At 44.7% G+C, this 15,691-nt stretch overlaps 1 protein-coding gene across 4 annotated transcripts in view; it reads left to right on the forward strand.

Moving 5' to 3' along the window:
• The window catches only part of Grk5 (G protein-coupled receptor kinase 5), a 217,772-nt gene that overhangs the window by 66,003 nt on the left and 136,078 nt on the right, over positions 1 to 15,691 (forward strand). The window contains exon 1 of one of the 4 annotated variants that reach the window (XM_076563413.1): positions 1,901 to 2,162. The exons of 2 other annotated variants lie outside the window; for them this stretch is intronic. In XM_076563413.1, coding sequence (XP_076419528.1) covers positions 2,096 to 2,162 — 67 coding nt within the window. In that variant the 5' untranslated portion in view covers positions 1,901 to 2,095. Of the gene's footprint in view, positions 1 to 1,900; positions 2,163 to 15,691 lie in introns of those variants that run through there. One more of the 4 variants, XM_076563412.1, reaches the window with a different exon arrangement.

Raw genomic sequence — 15,691 nt, forward strand, 5'->3', positions numbered from 1 at the left:
CCTGGCTTACTAAATAGCTGGTTGGTTGTAACATGTCTTTCTGTGGACTGAAATCTTGGCCTTAACTTAGGCTTGTTCCTAACTAGCTCTTAAAACTTAAATGAGCCGGGCGGTGGTGGCGCACGCCTTTAATCCCAGCACTTGGGAGGCAGAGCCCGGCGGATCTCTGTGAGTTCGAGGCCAGCCTGGACTACCAAGTGAGTCCCAGGAAAGGCGCAAAGCTACACAGAGAAACCCTGTCTCGGAAAAACAAAAACAAAAACTTAAATGAACCCATTTATATTAATCTACATTTTGCCACATAGCTTGTTACTTCTTCTCATATCATACATCCAACTTCCTCCACATCTGACTGGCAAATCTCCTGCCTCAGATTTTTTTTCCTAGATTTCCTATCTGTGCCTGGAAGTCCCACTTATCCTCTCCTGCCTAGCTACTGGCCATTCCGCTCTTTATTAAACTATTCAGAAGTTGCCATAGGCAGGTGAGGTAAAACAGAGACACATCTTCATACAGTGTACAAAAAGATTATCCCAACAGTTGGCAGTTTCTGTCTTGAGCTTTTGGCCTATCCCCTGCTCTTCAGGTATATGGAACACCTGCTTACTGTGGTGATGCCAGTAACTGCTGCCTGTATACAAGCCTCTGCTTGCTATCACTATCCCCCTTGGTGCCATCTTTTTCACAAAGAGGTGTAGGTAGTTTTCCTGCCTTGCCCCATAGTCAGGACAAATCTTTGTCACCCGCCAGTCCCACAGACGCTCAGACCCAACCAAGTAAACACAGAGTCTTATATTGCTTACAAACTGTATGGCTGTGGCAGGCTTCTTGCTAACTGTTCTTATATCTTAAATTAATCCATTTCTATAAATCTATACCTTGCCACATGGCTCGTGGCTTACTGGCATCTTTACATGCTGTTTGTCATGGCGGCGGCTGGCAGTGTCTCCTTCTGCCTTTCTGTTCTCTCCTTTTTCCTCTCTGTTCGTCCTGCCTATACTTCCTGCCTGGCCACTGGCCAGTGTTTTATTTATTGACCAATCAGAGTATACATTTGACATACAGACCATCCCACAGCACTTCCCCTTTTTTCTTCTTTTCTTTTCTTTTTTCTTTTTTTTTTTTAAAGAGGAAGGTGTTAACTTTTACACATCTCCAAAGCCAGCTTGGTATATTTGGGAATTTGGGCATAGCTTTTCTTACTACTTCCTGCTGGGGGGGGGGCGCTGTATCTTATGGGGACACAAAGAAAATTTTAGGATTATGGAGTAGTCCGTGAGGCTGTATTGTCTGAGCCAGTTGCCTTCAAACCATTCTGGATGTTGGATCATCTGGGCCTTGGTGTCATCGAAGACCTTTCAGGGGGTGTTGACTGGTCAAACCTGATGTATTTTAATCTGGAACAAATCCATAGCCTCTGGCTTTTTGTGGAGACAATAGCAGAGCCTCTTTTCCAAAGCAACATATCCTTATATCCAAATTTTGAAGTCAAGGTACCTTTAAAATATACATTTTGGCATAACTGAACAGTTTTTACAATCAAATGTTTTTCTTCAGTTACAAATATTGAAGACAATATAATCCAGATTCTCTGTGTGGTAGCCATCTTTACGTGGCTTATTTTTTATATTACCTTGAGCCTATTGCTTTAAACTGCAGCATTCTAAGACTGAAACGGCTCTGTGGCTGCTGGCTCTGCCCATTTCAGCTTCCTAACATGGTGGTGGTTCATTTTCCGCCAGTTCTGGAAGCAATCAACTCTCAGAAATAGTGGGTCTATGCTTTTATCCAAGCAGCATGTTATTGGTGAAATTATTTTGGCCACTCCATGTAGTTAAAAGGATATTTATTTAATGGTGTAACTCACAAATTAAGTAATAGGTAGGTCGCAGGGTCTGGGGAAGGTGTAGTGGTGTTCTCTGGAGCTCTGCTCAGTCAACCTCCACCATTCAGCATCCCGGCACAGAGAGAGCGCACAGAGAGAGCGCTGGCCCATCCAGCTCTCGGGTCTCCTGGCGCCTCCCCTGGCCCGCCTAGTAGGCGTGACAGTTGCCCGAGTCTCAATGGGGGTTGGAACTTCCAGATCCAAGCTGGAATGGCTACCCACTACATCTCCCCCTTCCTACACCTCTGCTTTTCTTCTTCCTTTTCCAGGATCCAAGGTAGGGGCAAGCCACCAGCTGCTACTTTTTTTATTTGCCAAGTCTCAGAAATCCTCATCCTTGTTATGTGCTCATGGAGCCTCAGGCAGAAATGGTCCATTAAAGCTAGGTATGATAACTGCACACTTGTAATCCAGCATTTGAGGAGTAGAGCCAGGAGGATAATAAATTAGAGACCAGCATGGGTTGCTTAGTTAGACCTTGTCTAAAAACATGTTTTAAAAAAGAAGCTAAATCGGGTGGAACGATGGCTCATCAGTTAGAGTGCATACTGCTCTTTGCAGAGGATTCGAGTACAGTTCCCAGGACTACAGCTAACAACTATCTCTAACTCCAACTCCTGGAGTGAGTGTTTGTGTGTGTGTGTGTGTGTTCCAATGCCTCTTGCTTTTGTGGGCACCTGAATTCATGCATACATACCCACACACAAAAAAAAAGTTAAAATTAAAAAAAAAAACAAAATAGTCCTATTACCAGGGAGGCTTGTGGTGGAGCTAGATCAGATGCCATATGGAGTCTGATGCTTTGCTAATGGCTTATTTGTTACTCGGAAATCATCAAGGCCACTGCAGGCTGGAGCATGAGCCTTACTTCCTAAAACAATGATTTTTCAAGTCACACAGGTAATAGCAAAGCTAAGATATGAACCTGGTTCCCCAAAGTATGGGTTGTTGATGATTCTGTCAGAAAAATATTTCAAAGAACATCTTTGTGACCCTAGGATTAAATGGACCTGACATATTCCTACTGGGAAATTGAAGCCAGTAACTGTGGCAATTGTGCTAATCTATGTGATGCTGATCCCTCCCACAAATAAGGCACTTTGATCCCCCAAGGGCCAATGAGAAAGGAAAGCATAGCTAGAAAGAGAAACTTTTCCAGCTCTGTGTTCAATCTCCAGGACAGCATAAAGTGGGCAAGGTGGTCCATGCTGTGTTCTTAGCATTGAGGAGGCAGAGGCAGAAGCCCAAGTACAGCCTGGCCACCTGGTACCCTGTCTCACACACAAAAATTATGTTTTGCTGGCTCATTAGATAAAGGTGCTTACTGTGAAAGCTTGGTGACCTGAGTTTAATACCTATAACCTACTTAAAGGTTGAAAGAAGCAGCAGCTTCACAGATTGTCCTCTGACCTCCAAGTGCTCCACGGCATGTGAGCTCGCACACCTCTGTCTCTGTCTGTCCCCTACACACACTAAATAAACTAATCAATCAATCAACTAATCAAAGAAACTATCAAAAAAATGACATGGCCATTGGAATCCTGAACACACAGTAACTGTGGCTACCTATACATGACTTATACCAAAAAGAAAGAAAGTAGGAGGGAACTCCTAGTTTCGAAGGAGAATCGGATCAGCATGAGTGGAAGGAGAATAAAAAAAGGGTAATGGGAGAATATGAGCACAATACATCGTGTACATTGATGTAGTTAAAATAAAAGAGTAAGAGGAAGGGGAGTTTGTTATAATACTGTTCAAATATTCAAGATGTTGAAATAAATTAGGTGTCCATCTAATGATGAATGGAATATTACCCACATACCATGGAGTACTTCTCTACCATAAAAACAGTGAAACCATGCCATTTTCAGCAATGTAGATGATAATGTAAAAGATAATGCCATGATTTTGTTTATTTCACTCATGTGTGGAAGCAAGAGTAGCTAATCAGAGGTAGCAGAAATTGGTTACAAAGGGTGTGGTGGTGGGGATGGAGAGAGGTTAAGAAGCACAGGGTACAGTTGGGCAGGAAGCATGGCTTCTGCTGTGATATTGCATAGCTTAATGCTGGTTGGCACTCCCCCTCCCTCCCCTCTCCCTCTGTCTGTCTGTCTGTCTGTCTGTCTGAGCCAGAGAGATAGGGTCTCATGTAGCCCAGGCTGGTGTGGAACTTACTATGTAGTCAAGGCTGGACTTGAACTCCTAATCTTTATGCCTTCACCTCCCAAATGCTGAGATTACAGGCATGTGCTACCATATTTGGTTTGACAACAGTTGTTTTAAGAAAGCCAGTGCAGAGGGTTTTGAATGTTTCCAACACATAGAAATGGTAATAGATGTCATGTTGCATATGCTAATTCCCTGATCTGATCATTACACACTGTGTCACTGTATTAAAATGTTGAATACCCTACAAACACGCACACTTCTATGGCAATTTCAGTATAGTTAAGAAATTTAAAAATAAAAGTAATAGGATGGAGGGAAGGAACAGGAAGGGAGAATGATGGAAAGAAAAGCCTTACTACCTATCCATTAGTAATTTGGCAGAAATCTTTCACTTAAGGATAAGGAAACACTATTAGAGAGTTCCTCTTTAAAATGCTAGTATCCTCTGGCTTGGAGTCTCCATTTCTGTTTTACTTCCTGTAGAGGTTTATTACCATCCTTAGGACTTTGTTCAAATGACTGATCTTTTAGATGTTTGGGACTTTGGCAAGATGTTCCACTCCTATCTACATCCTACCCTGGTCCTCTGTTTTGGGTCCTTTCTCTGGATTGGGTTGTCCTGGATTGGGAATGGCCTTTTCCTGTGATCTCAGTGCTTTCCTGGCGCTAGGAGTTGAGTATCTATTGTACAGTTGTCAGATGTGGGTGCCTCCTCCAGTGCTGGCTGGTGTTAGAGTCAGCCATGTGGATCTGTTCCCAGCTTTTGGAGTTTCCATACCTGTTGGGGCAAGGACATGGCTTACCTAGTGCCTCTGATGGCTCAGAACACATTGGCGGCCAGCAAAGTTGGCAGTAGGGTCTAGTACAGCAGGGAAGGGAAAGGAAAAAGTGAAGGGGCTCTGAGCATCTGAATATCAATCTGTGTATGCTGCACTTGTCTGTTTGCTTGCTGTACTTCCTATTTGTTTCAGGGGTTAGAAAGCAGTAGGTGCTTAATAAATGTGTTGAGTAGATAGATGATCTGTAAACTCTATACCCTACTTCCACAATATTGGCCTGGTTGGGGTCTTGTACTGTAGAGAGGTGTGTGGGCCAGGCCAGGACCATCCAAGGTCCTGCCTGAAGTGGACAGCTACCCTACTGCCTCCCATTGTGTCACTTCCCTGATGACATGATGCATTTCTGCCTGCCTGGGTCAGTCCATGACCTCTCCCTTGCCATGAAGTGTCTTCATCACAGACAGTGTGCTGGTTGCTCCCACTCCTTCTTGTCCTCTTCAGGCACTGGGCTTGGGCTTCTCCATCTCCTAGACATGCAAGTCCAGTCATTGGAGGAGACCACATTGTTTGTGTTACTAATCCATACTTTGGGTGTGCCCGTGACCTTTTTTTTAAACTAGAGTTTCTGTCCCCCAGCCTTCCTTTGGATCACATTCCCAGAGAGTCTGCTGATGAGGGCCAAGGCTGTTTTTTCACAAAGCATACTTTCCCCCCACCCCTCCTCTGACTTTAGCACCCTCCCCGCCCCCAGTTGTATTTTTAACTTCATGTGAAAATATGGGAAGGGAGCAGATTTTATTTTCAGAAACCATTATTTTTCCAAATTTTTTTTACTTACAAAAACAGGTTCTGGGGTAGAGTGAGAAGATTGACTAAGAGTATATGTTAGTTACTCTTCTTGTTGCTGTGACAAAAGCCCTAACAAAACAACTTAAGGAAGAAAGGGTTTATCTTGACTCACTGTTTGAGGGTACAGTCTGTCATGGTAGGAAAGGCAGCAACTTGAGGTAGCTGGTCACATTGCATCCACAGTCAAGAAGCAGAGAGAGATGAATGCTGTGCTCAGTCTGCTTCTTCCTTTTATTTAGTTCCAGACCCCAGCCCATGGGATGGTGCCCTTTTTCTGTGTCTCTTGATCTCAGCTGCCCACATTTAGGTTAAACCTTTCTTAGACATACCCAAGAGACCATATTTTTATATTCTAAGTCTATGAAGTTGGCAGCAAATATGAATAATCAAAGGTGTTTGCTTCTTATTTTGATGTTGTGGGTGTTACCCAGAGCTGTGCTGTGGGTATGTGTCCCTGTCTACTGCTCTTCCACAGCTTTCTTCATCTTTGTGTTTGTGGCTATCATGTTTATTGTCATGATGGAGGATTTCCAAGTTCGTTGATACGTTCCTTCCATTTCTTTTTTCTTTCTTTCTCCCCCCCCCCCCCCACTGCATGACAAGACAGAACTTGCTCTGTAGACCAGGCTGGCCTTGAACTCAGAGATCTGCCTGCCTCTTCCTCCTGAGTGCTGGGATTAAAGGCATGTTCTGAGCCTTCCTTTTTTTCTTAAGACCTAGGACTAGACTAGGCCCATAGAGGTCTAGAAGAAAACATTTTTTATCTGTATCATTAAGTATTCATTGTCTTTGTATTTGGGTAGAGTGAAGGAAAGTCTGAGGACCAGAGAGGGCTGATAACCTGGCCATAGTTTCACAGCTATTTGGGCCATGATAGGTGGAGTGGAAAAGGAAGGGCTTCCTGTATCCTTGGCCTTCTAGTACTTATCTTCATGTCCTCCCTGAAGGCTGTTTAAGAACCAACCCCTCTGGATTGACCCAGACAGTCTGGGTATGCTTCTTTTTGTTTTCTGTCTGTGTAGCCAGATTCTTGTTAAGCCTTTTCAGGGCTTGGGAGGTCACACACCTGTGTTTCAGGTTGTTTTCCGAATTTAAAAACTTGGAGCTTAGCAAGGGTTCATGGATGAAGAGTGACCTCAGACAGTTTGTGCTTATCAGAGGAGGGGGATCGTGAGGGACAACATCCCTAGCTCAGCTGTCCCTATAATTGGTATCTCCCCTCAGTGCCTTCTTTCTCATGTCTTCTTTGGTCTTGGCTCATGCTTTTCCCACCCATACATTGAGCAATGTCCCCAAGGTGCCTTCTTTACTGAGTTTGCCGATACCCTGAGGCTTTTAAATCTCCCTTGACTTTGTCTCCCTCCCACACAATGGCTCCATGATTTTCTCAGTCTTCCTTCTCCTTTCCAGGTTCCCCGTAGTCCAGGACTCTCAAGGTCCCTGTGATGCACATCCATCTACCTGTCCTTCAGGTGACACTGAAATCTCCTTCCTGTGGGGATGTCAGTTGTCATCCCAACTCTAGTGGGACTTACAGCCTTTTGTTGGCCATTGCTCTCTTGTTTACTATCTGTATTGAGCCTTTCTGTGGTGAGCCACTTCCCTCCTTCTGTTCCTAGCAGTGAGAGTAAGGCTATTCTTTGAAGGAGAATGGGGAAGCATGGAAGAAGGGAGAAGGTGCCCAGCCATAGCAATAGGAGCTTTGCAGAAGGTTGATATTTGGGTTGACTTTTGAAGAATGAGTAGAACTTAGCTTGGTTTTGGATGGGAGCAGAAGACCAAAGTGATGGAAACTCCTGGCCTGGCTATGGGCATATTGGAGTGAAGCAGCTGGGCTGCAATTAGGTACCACTTTGCTTCTTTGACTTTCCAGTTTGTCTTGAGATTTCTGAAAGCTGGCATTGGAGGCACAGAAAGGTTCCTTGGAGCTTCCGAAACATCACTAACATAGCCAGAAGTTCAGTGAAGTCTCTACCCCATTTTAGCAACAGCAGGGTTGGGTTCTGTATATCATCTGCGCAGTCCATATCAAGGCACAGGGTCCTCTGAGCTGCTGGGGTTGAGGCAAAGGTTACCTTGTCTACCCTGGAACCTGGTACTCATGTATACTGTTCGGCCCTGGGGTTCAGGGCTGCTCCTGCCAGGAAGTCAGGAAGCAGCTGCCTGCTCAGGGCATGTCTCCTTCTCCTTAACCTCATCACTTCACTGGATGTCTTGGCTTCAAGGCTTACTTACCACCTCATTGTATTTAGGTTGGTAGCTGTTTGGGAAGTCTTTTAGAGAATTCTTAAAACAAACAAACAAACAAAAAAAAAATCAAAACTAAAATGCCATCCTAAATCTACTTCTTACTCTCAGGGGAAAAGATTTTGAGCTTGTGCATAAACTTTTGGACTGCTATTTTTTGGACAGGCTGGGGTCAGAGTACTGTTCTCAAGTGCTGTTGGTGATATGGTCAACAGGCAGCTGATCACCTGGCCTGGGCGTCCCTGAGTTCCCTGTTGCTAGAGCTCTTAGAACCTGGTCAGAACCTGGGCCCCAGCAGCCTTAAAAGGCAGAGTGCCTGTTTGCCCTTAATAAGGACAATTAAAGAGACAAGCCATGGTGAAAAGCAGAGAAAAGAGATTATTCAGTTCGGCCACATTGGAAAGAAGAACAAAGAAGTCCAGTGACTCCTGAGCCCATCTTTGGGTTCCTGACATGAGGTACAAGTTTAGAGTAGAGGGCCAGGGGTATGTCTAACTGAGCAGTCCTGGTCAAGGTGTGGTCCCACCCATCACTGCTTCATTATTATCTGGCTCTAGTCTGTCCTGTAAGATGGTAAGACAGGAAGGTTTGGTGTTAGTGTCACATGGGAATGTGTGATGGCCTAGAAGCTGGGCAGTATATCTTCTGTGTAGAGGAGTATTCAGTTCTAGAGGGATAAGTGTATGTGACACTCATTAACTCATTAGCACGCTGCAGAAGTGGCAACCCAGAGGGGTGGGAACAATACTCTATTGTTACATTAAACCTGAAATAGACAAGAGATGGAGGAGTGCATATGAATCTATCATGGTCTAATGGTGACAAAAGCATTCTGTCTTTTTCAGAGGCTTGACAACCACCTGCTAATCCCCTAGCGTCTGGGAGCTGAGTACCCAGCCTTTCCTCTGTAGGTGGAGCTGCAGCCATTGGAGGCAGGGGATAGCTATTCCCCTTGCTCTCAGCTTGGATGTAGAGTGGTGCATTTGCTCTTGACCCTTCCTGGAGATAGGAAAGGGCAACTGGGCTTGGGTGACTGTGTGTAGTGTTACAAAAACCCTAGGTTCAAATCCTAGCTTTGTCCTCATTTTATTATTCATCTTTCTCTAAGTGTCTATTTCTTTGCAAATTGAGACCATGCCTGTTTTGAATGGCTAGATCTAGGAGATGGCTTGGACTCAAGGCCTGCACACCCCTTCTCTCTACTGGACCAGGCATTGAGGGATGGGTTGGATTGCAAGGAGGCTTTTGAAAGTGAGGGGTGTGGGAGTTACTCTTTTTTGCTTCATGGAGAATACTCACGTTTCCAATCTGAGAGCCCAAGCTCCAGGCTCTGCTCCCTTGTTACTCTTATTCTTGGAAAAATGCCAAGACTCATATGTAGAACACCAATTAGGAACGACAGAGGAGCTGGGTTTCAGACCTGTCAGGGACCTAGATGTCACTTTAACTTACAGGGCTACTGTAGAGGGGTGGGTAGAAACTCAAAGAAGTTTTAGGAGTTTTGAGAATATAGGCTGGGATGGGCCAACTATGGCTCTCAGACTGGATCTGGCTCAAACCTCTTGTTTAATAAATAAAGTTTTATTTTGGCACATAGCTGTGCCTCTTTGTATATTGTCTGTCATTGTTTTACTTTACAGCAGTAGAGGTAAGTCATTTTGACAGAGACCATGTGATCTTTAAACAGATGCCCTTTACAGAAAGTTTGCTAACCCTTGATTTAGATCATGACCCTCATAAGAACAGAGAACTTGAGGCTGGGGAAGTAGTTTAGTTGGTACAGTGTTTGCCTAGCAATATAAGAAGTCCTAGGAAGCCAGGTGGCAGTGGTGCATGCCTTTAAACCCAGCACTTGGGAGGCAGAGCTGGGCAGATCTCTAAGAGTTCAAGGCCAGCCTGGTCTCCAGCTCGAGATCCAGGACAGGCACCAAAGCTACACAGAGAAACCCTGTCTCAAAAAAAAAAGTCCTGGGTTCAGTGCCCAACATGGCATTACACAGGCCTGTTGGTACATGCCTGTAATTCCAGCACAAAGGAAGTAAAGGCAGGGAGATCAGGAGTTCAAGGTCATCCTTGACTGTATATCAAGTTTGAGGCTAGCATGGGCTATGTGAGATCCAATTGAGAAAAAGAGGAAGAACATGACCACGACAGAGAACATGTCTTATTTATAGGGTTCTAGACAGCTCCAGACTGGGCACAGTGAACTCCTGAGATAACAGTTGAATAAAACAGCAGAAAACCTGTCAGAATGATTTGGGCTTCAAAGAACAGAGCTGGACTACAAAATGATTTAAATAGTAACAAATACTAACTATCTCTTATAATACAGTGTGGAGCTGGGTAATCCCAGGACCAGCTCAGCAGTACTGTCCAACCAGCAGTATCTTCAAGGCATTGACTTGGTCTTTAGATGTCTCATCCTGTCACAAAACTACCACCAGTTCTGGGCATTACATCTACTCCCATTTAATGTCTAGCTGGAGAAGGAATGCTTTTTTTTTCTCCTCTGTTTTTGTTATGAGGAAGCTCCCCAGATCTTCTTCCATCCCACTGGCTAAGAACATAACATAGTCCGTGATCTAATTGTGAAAGAAGCTGGAAAATGAGTGTTGGGCCTTTTCTGACACTACTACTCAAAGTGGACTCTGTCTACAAGGATGAAAGGCAGATGAACCTCTAGTTTTTGATGTCTACAGAAATTCCCACATCAGCCAGGGGAGATAGGCAGCTCTCTCCCTATCACTGATGAGTGGCAGAAGAGCTTTGCTGGAGAGGCCCCAGGATGATCCATCTCAGGCCAAATCACCATAGGGGACCATGGAAAAATCACTGATTCTGTCAGCTGATACAACACAGTTCCCATGTCTAGCCAGTTCTGCTGAGCTTCCTTCACATGCTTGGCATCTCAGTATTTTCCTGACCGAACTGACTGTCCCACCACTCATCCTATTTGTTCCTCAGAACAACTTTTTAGAGTAGGAATCTAGAGTTCCAAGAAGGGAAGTAACTGTATGAGTGTGGGTGTAAGGCCATCCCATCATGCCTCTACCTCCTAAGGAAAGACACCTGTTTTGTGGGCAGCCTCCTGACATGCAAGAACTGGATTTTTTTAAAAAAGATTTATTTATTATGTATATAGTGTTCTGCTTGCATGTCTGCCTGCAGGCCAGAAGAGGCACCAGATCTCATAATAAATGGTTGTGAGCACCATGTGGTTGCTGGGAATTGAACTCAGAAGAGCAGCCAGTACTCTTAGCCTCTGAGCCATCTCTCCAGCTCAAGAACTGAATTTTTTGTAAGCATCTTGTGACCATGCTTTCAGCCAGACTATCATCAGCAAGACAAATGTAAGTCCCCTGACTCAGTGTAGAATAGGTATGGTCCAGCCTCCTAAGGGAGTCTTTTAGGCAGTGCCAGGGGCTCCCAGAGGTACTTGAAAGAGTATATAGGACTCATTCCTTTAGCATGCTTCATAGTGCTTCTGTGGACCTAGCTGTAGGCTTTGAAGTAGAAGCTGCCATGGGGGACCTCTTTCTTCCCGGTATGTCACTGTTTGTTTGTTTTAAAGATTTATTTTATTTTTCAATCATGTATATGTGTATGTGTGTGAGACTGTACACATAAGTGTAGGCACCTTCAGTTCAGAAGAGGGTGTCAGATCTCTTGGAGCTGAAGTGACAAGCACTGGTGAGCCATCTGATGTTGTGGAATAATGTTTTTGTACACTGTGAAGATGTGTCTCTGCCAAGGCACCTACTGATTGGTTTAATAAAGAGCTGAATGGCCAGTAGCTAGGCAGGAGATGATAGGTGGGACTTTCAGAGAGAGAGAGAGAGAGAGAGAGAGAGAGAGAGAGAGAGAGAGAGAGAGAGAGAGAGAGAGAGAGAGAGAGAAAGAAAGAGAAACTTGGGGGAAGAATCTGAGAGACTGGGAGTCGCCAGCTAGACGTGGAGGAAATAGGACTCATGGTACTGAGGAGAGGTAAAAAACCATGTGGCAGAACAAAGCTTAATAAACGAGTTAATTTAAGTTTTAAGAGCTAGTTGGGAACAAGCCTAAGCAAAGGCCAAGCTTTCATAATTAATAAGTCTCCATGTCATTATTTGGGAGCTGGTGGCCCAAAGAAAGTCCGACTACAACCTGATGTCTGTGCTAGGAACTGAAGTTAGGTCCTGTGCAAGGGTGGTATGTGTTCTTAATACTGAACCATCTCTCCAGCCCCTTGTGTATCATTTTAAAGACACAGCAAGAAAGTGAAATGTTTTACTGATGTGATGTTGGCAGAAAACAGAGCCTAGCCTTTAAAAGTGCCTAGTTAGCAGTAGGGCAATTGTTCCTCCTGTTGTCATTACTACTGCCACCCCAGTGACATCAGGAGAAGCCTGGTGGCCAATAGCAGCACGAGGGCTCTGGCTTCTCTCCTTTGCAGAGGGCAGCCATCTATCTCTTATGATCCACAGTCTGCTTGGTGACAGTCTTCCTGGTTGAGCCTATAGGGACATCCCATTCTGACTGCATGCCCTCTCCACAGCATTTGAAGATGACAAGCTGCCTACATAAAACCTGCTTATTTCCTGGGGTCCCACTGGGGCATCCTTTTACATCTCTAGCAGTTTTTTTTTTTTTTTTTTTTAAGATGTTGGCTGCCCTGAGCTTGGCTTCTCCTCTGTCATGCAGTGTTGCAAGAGGCACTTGTAGCTTACATTTATTGAGCAGTTACTCTGTATATGCCATGGGGAGTACTGCATCTATCTTGTTTAGCCTTTCACTGTATCCAAAGGCAGTACCATTTGCTCAATCATTCACTCATTCTTTCAGTCCACAAATTCCTGGTACATGGTACATGCCAGGCATAATTCCAGAGGGCTAAATAAGGCAAGGTGGTGTTGTCCCTGGGAGCCAATAGCTAATGGGCATTAACCAATGTAAAGAGAAACTAAGGGAGAACTGGAGCTTTTTTTTTTAAACTCCCATCTCATAGGCAGAGAGAAGGGCCTGCCCTACCCATACCATGCAGCACTCCACCTCCAGTCTAGACCCAGACCTCTGTGTAAGCATCCTTAGCTTATCTGTGTCTCAGGCTTCCTGAATTTAGCATTAACTCTTGCTCTTTTTTCTTTTCTTTTCCTTCCTTCCTTCTTTCTTTCCTGGGTGTATGTAGTACATATGTGTGCAAATGCATGTGTGTGTGCTTACACACACACACATATGGAAGCCAGAGGGCAATATCGTGTCTTCCTCTTGTTCACCACCGTATTTTTTTTTTTTTTTGAAGTAGAATCTCTTACTGAACATGAAGCTTTCCATTTTGCTTGGTTAGCAAACTTCCATGATTCACTGGTCTCTGCCCTGCCAGTGCTGGGATTGCAGGGGTATACTGTCATGCCTGGCTTTTACCTGAGTGTTGAGTCTGACTTCAGATCCTCGTGTTTGCATAGCAAAACTGAGCCATTTCCCTGGCCTAAATTTAGCACTTCTAATACAGCTTGGGTTTTGTTCTTTCTACTTTTACTCTTCTTCATTGGTGCTCCACAAATGGCCTGGAGGTTAATCCAGGCACCTTCTCCTTTAGTTTCCAAACCCTGTTGCCCAGAGCACTTAGTCCTGCTTCCTTAGGGTACCTCTGGAAACTCATCTACTACCCTGCCATGGTTCCAGACCGTTGCTTTCTGGGACCCCTTTCCTTACCATTTTTTGGCGGAGTGGTTGAGACAGGATCATTCTGTGTAGCCCTGCCTGTCCTAGAACTCACTATTAGACCAGGCTGGCCTTAAACTCACAGAGATCTGCCTGCTTCTGCCCTCTGAGTTGAGGGATTAAAGATGTTCATCACCACACCTGGCTCCTTATCACTTTTTGAGCTGGAGTGTGTTCAGCCTCACTCTTGGTTACGGAATCCTTGTACATGCTGTTCCCTTTGCTGGGCATCCCTTTTGCCCCAGCCACTCTCCTTTCCCTAGGACACACCTTCCCTGACTCTCATGGACACCACACTTCTGGATCCTGACCTCCTAGGTGCTGGCATGGCTGTCCCCAAACCTAAACCCAGAGCATAAGGACCAGACTGTGTCTCTTTATCAGTGCCTGGAATAACAGGTATTTACCTGCAAAAGGAACGAATGAATGAAGACCAGAGCACTCACTTATTAGATAGAGGCCAAGGAATGCTGATTATCTTTCATATATGTTTGACAAAAGAATCCCTCGATGTAGCTCAGTAGTAGAGCACTTGCCTAGCATGTACAAGACCTGGGTTTAATCCTCAGTATAATTCTCACAGATACACACAGACAGACAGACGGACGGACACACACACACACACACACACACATACACACACACACCCTAAGGGTTCTCTCAAATTCATTTAATTCTGTGTTGCCAAACTTGTTATAGCCTGTAAACTTGAAATATCCTGCTTCAGTGGGTCCTAAGGGGTTCCTGGGGACCCTTGCAGGGTCCAAGGGCAAGTTTTGTCAAACACTGGCCTGGTTCAAACCCTCATGCGCACCTGAGGACACTGCAGCTGGAGAAGAAAAGGGATGAGGTGCTCTTGACCTCTGAATGACTAACTGGTTCCTGTTCCTTGAGGGTCTTGATTTAAAGAGCCACTGACCTCAGGGTGTAGTGTCTTATCCCTTTGGTGAGCTCAGCTCCACTATATCTACAGCCTGCTGTTTCTTTAAACTTCAAGTGCCATTCCTTGCAAAGAGACTGTAAATGGGGAAATGTGAGTTCCATGAGAGTTAAAGAGTATATTTTAAAACTTATAGGTATGGCTGAGGAGATGGCTCAGCAGCTACGAGCACTTGCTACTTTCCCAAAAGACCCTAGTTCTTTTCCTAGCATCTATGTCAGATGGTTGATAACCTGTTGTAGTTTCAGTTCCAGATACCTCTGGCCTTTGCAGGTACCTGCATATGCATACATACACACCCCATATATATACATAATTTAAAATAAAAAAAATCTTAATTTTTAAACTGAGAATTATGACTTGGAATATAGTTCATTTGGTAGAGTGCTTGCCTAATGTGCACAAAGCTCCGGGTTCAATCCTCAGGGCTTTGAAATTGTGATGTAGTGGAGGATAACTTTGAACTTCTGATACTCCTGCTAGGATTAAAGATGTGTGTCACCAGTCACAGTTTATGTGGTGTTCTCTGTGAGTTTATTTTCCTGGCAGGGGTCTGTGGCTACCAGGAACAGAGTGGCTGCTACCTCTGCTGGCAAGAGCTGGTTGTTTTTTCTTAGATATCAGATAGTGGCAGAATAGATGGGGGAGAAAGGGGAATCAGAGTGTCTCCTGTAGGAGGGTTCCCATAAGCCATACCTCCATTGCTGCATGGCCTCCTCTCCTTAGCCAGGCCCTGGTGCCACCCCAGAATGACTGGTTCATAACTTTCCTGAATCTAGAGGGCAGAAGGATGTGAAGTACCTGGAACTCTGGGAGACTGGGAAACTCATGAGTTTGGGCTTTATCTTTTCTGTATTTTGGTGTGACTGAGAGGTAGGTGTAGGCCGTGGAGGTTGATAGGTGAGGCAGCAGGTAAGGCAATGGTGCAAGGTGTGGTGATATAGTGCACACCTCAATAAAGCTTACCTAGGAATCAGAGGACAGAGCCTGCCATTAAATTAGACATAGAGGTCAGGCAGTGATGGCACACACTTTTAATCCTACCATTCTGGAGGCAAAGATCCATCTGGGTCTGTGTGAGTTCAAGGCCACACTGGGCTACATGAGAGAAACAGAACCAGG

Source organism: Peromyscus maniculatus, chromosome 1 (assembly GCF_049852395.1).
Source record: "Peromyscus maniculatus bairdii isolate BWxNUB_F1_BW_parent chromosome 1, HU_Pman_BW_mat_3.1, whole genome shotgun sequence".
In the NCBI taxonomy this organism is placed as follows: domain Eukaryota; kingdom Metazoa; phylum Chordata; class Mammalia; order Rodentia; family Cricetidae; genus Peromyscus; species Peromyscus maniculatus.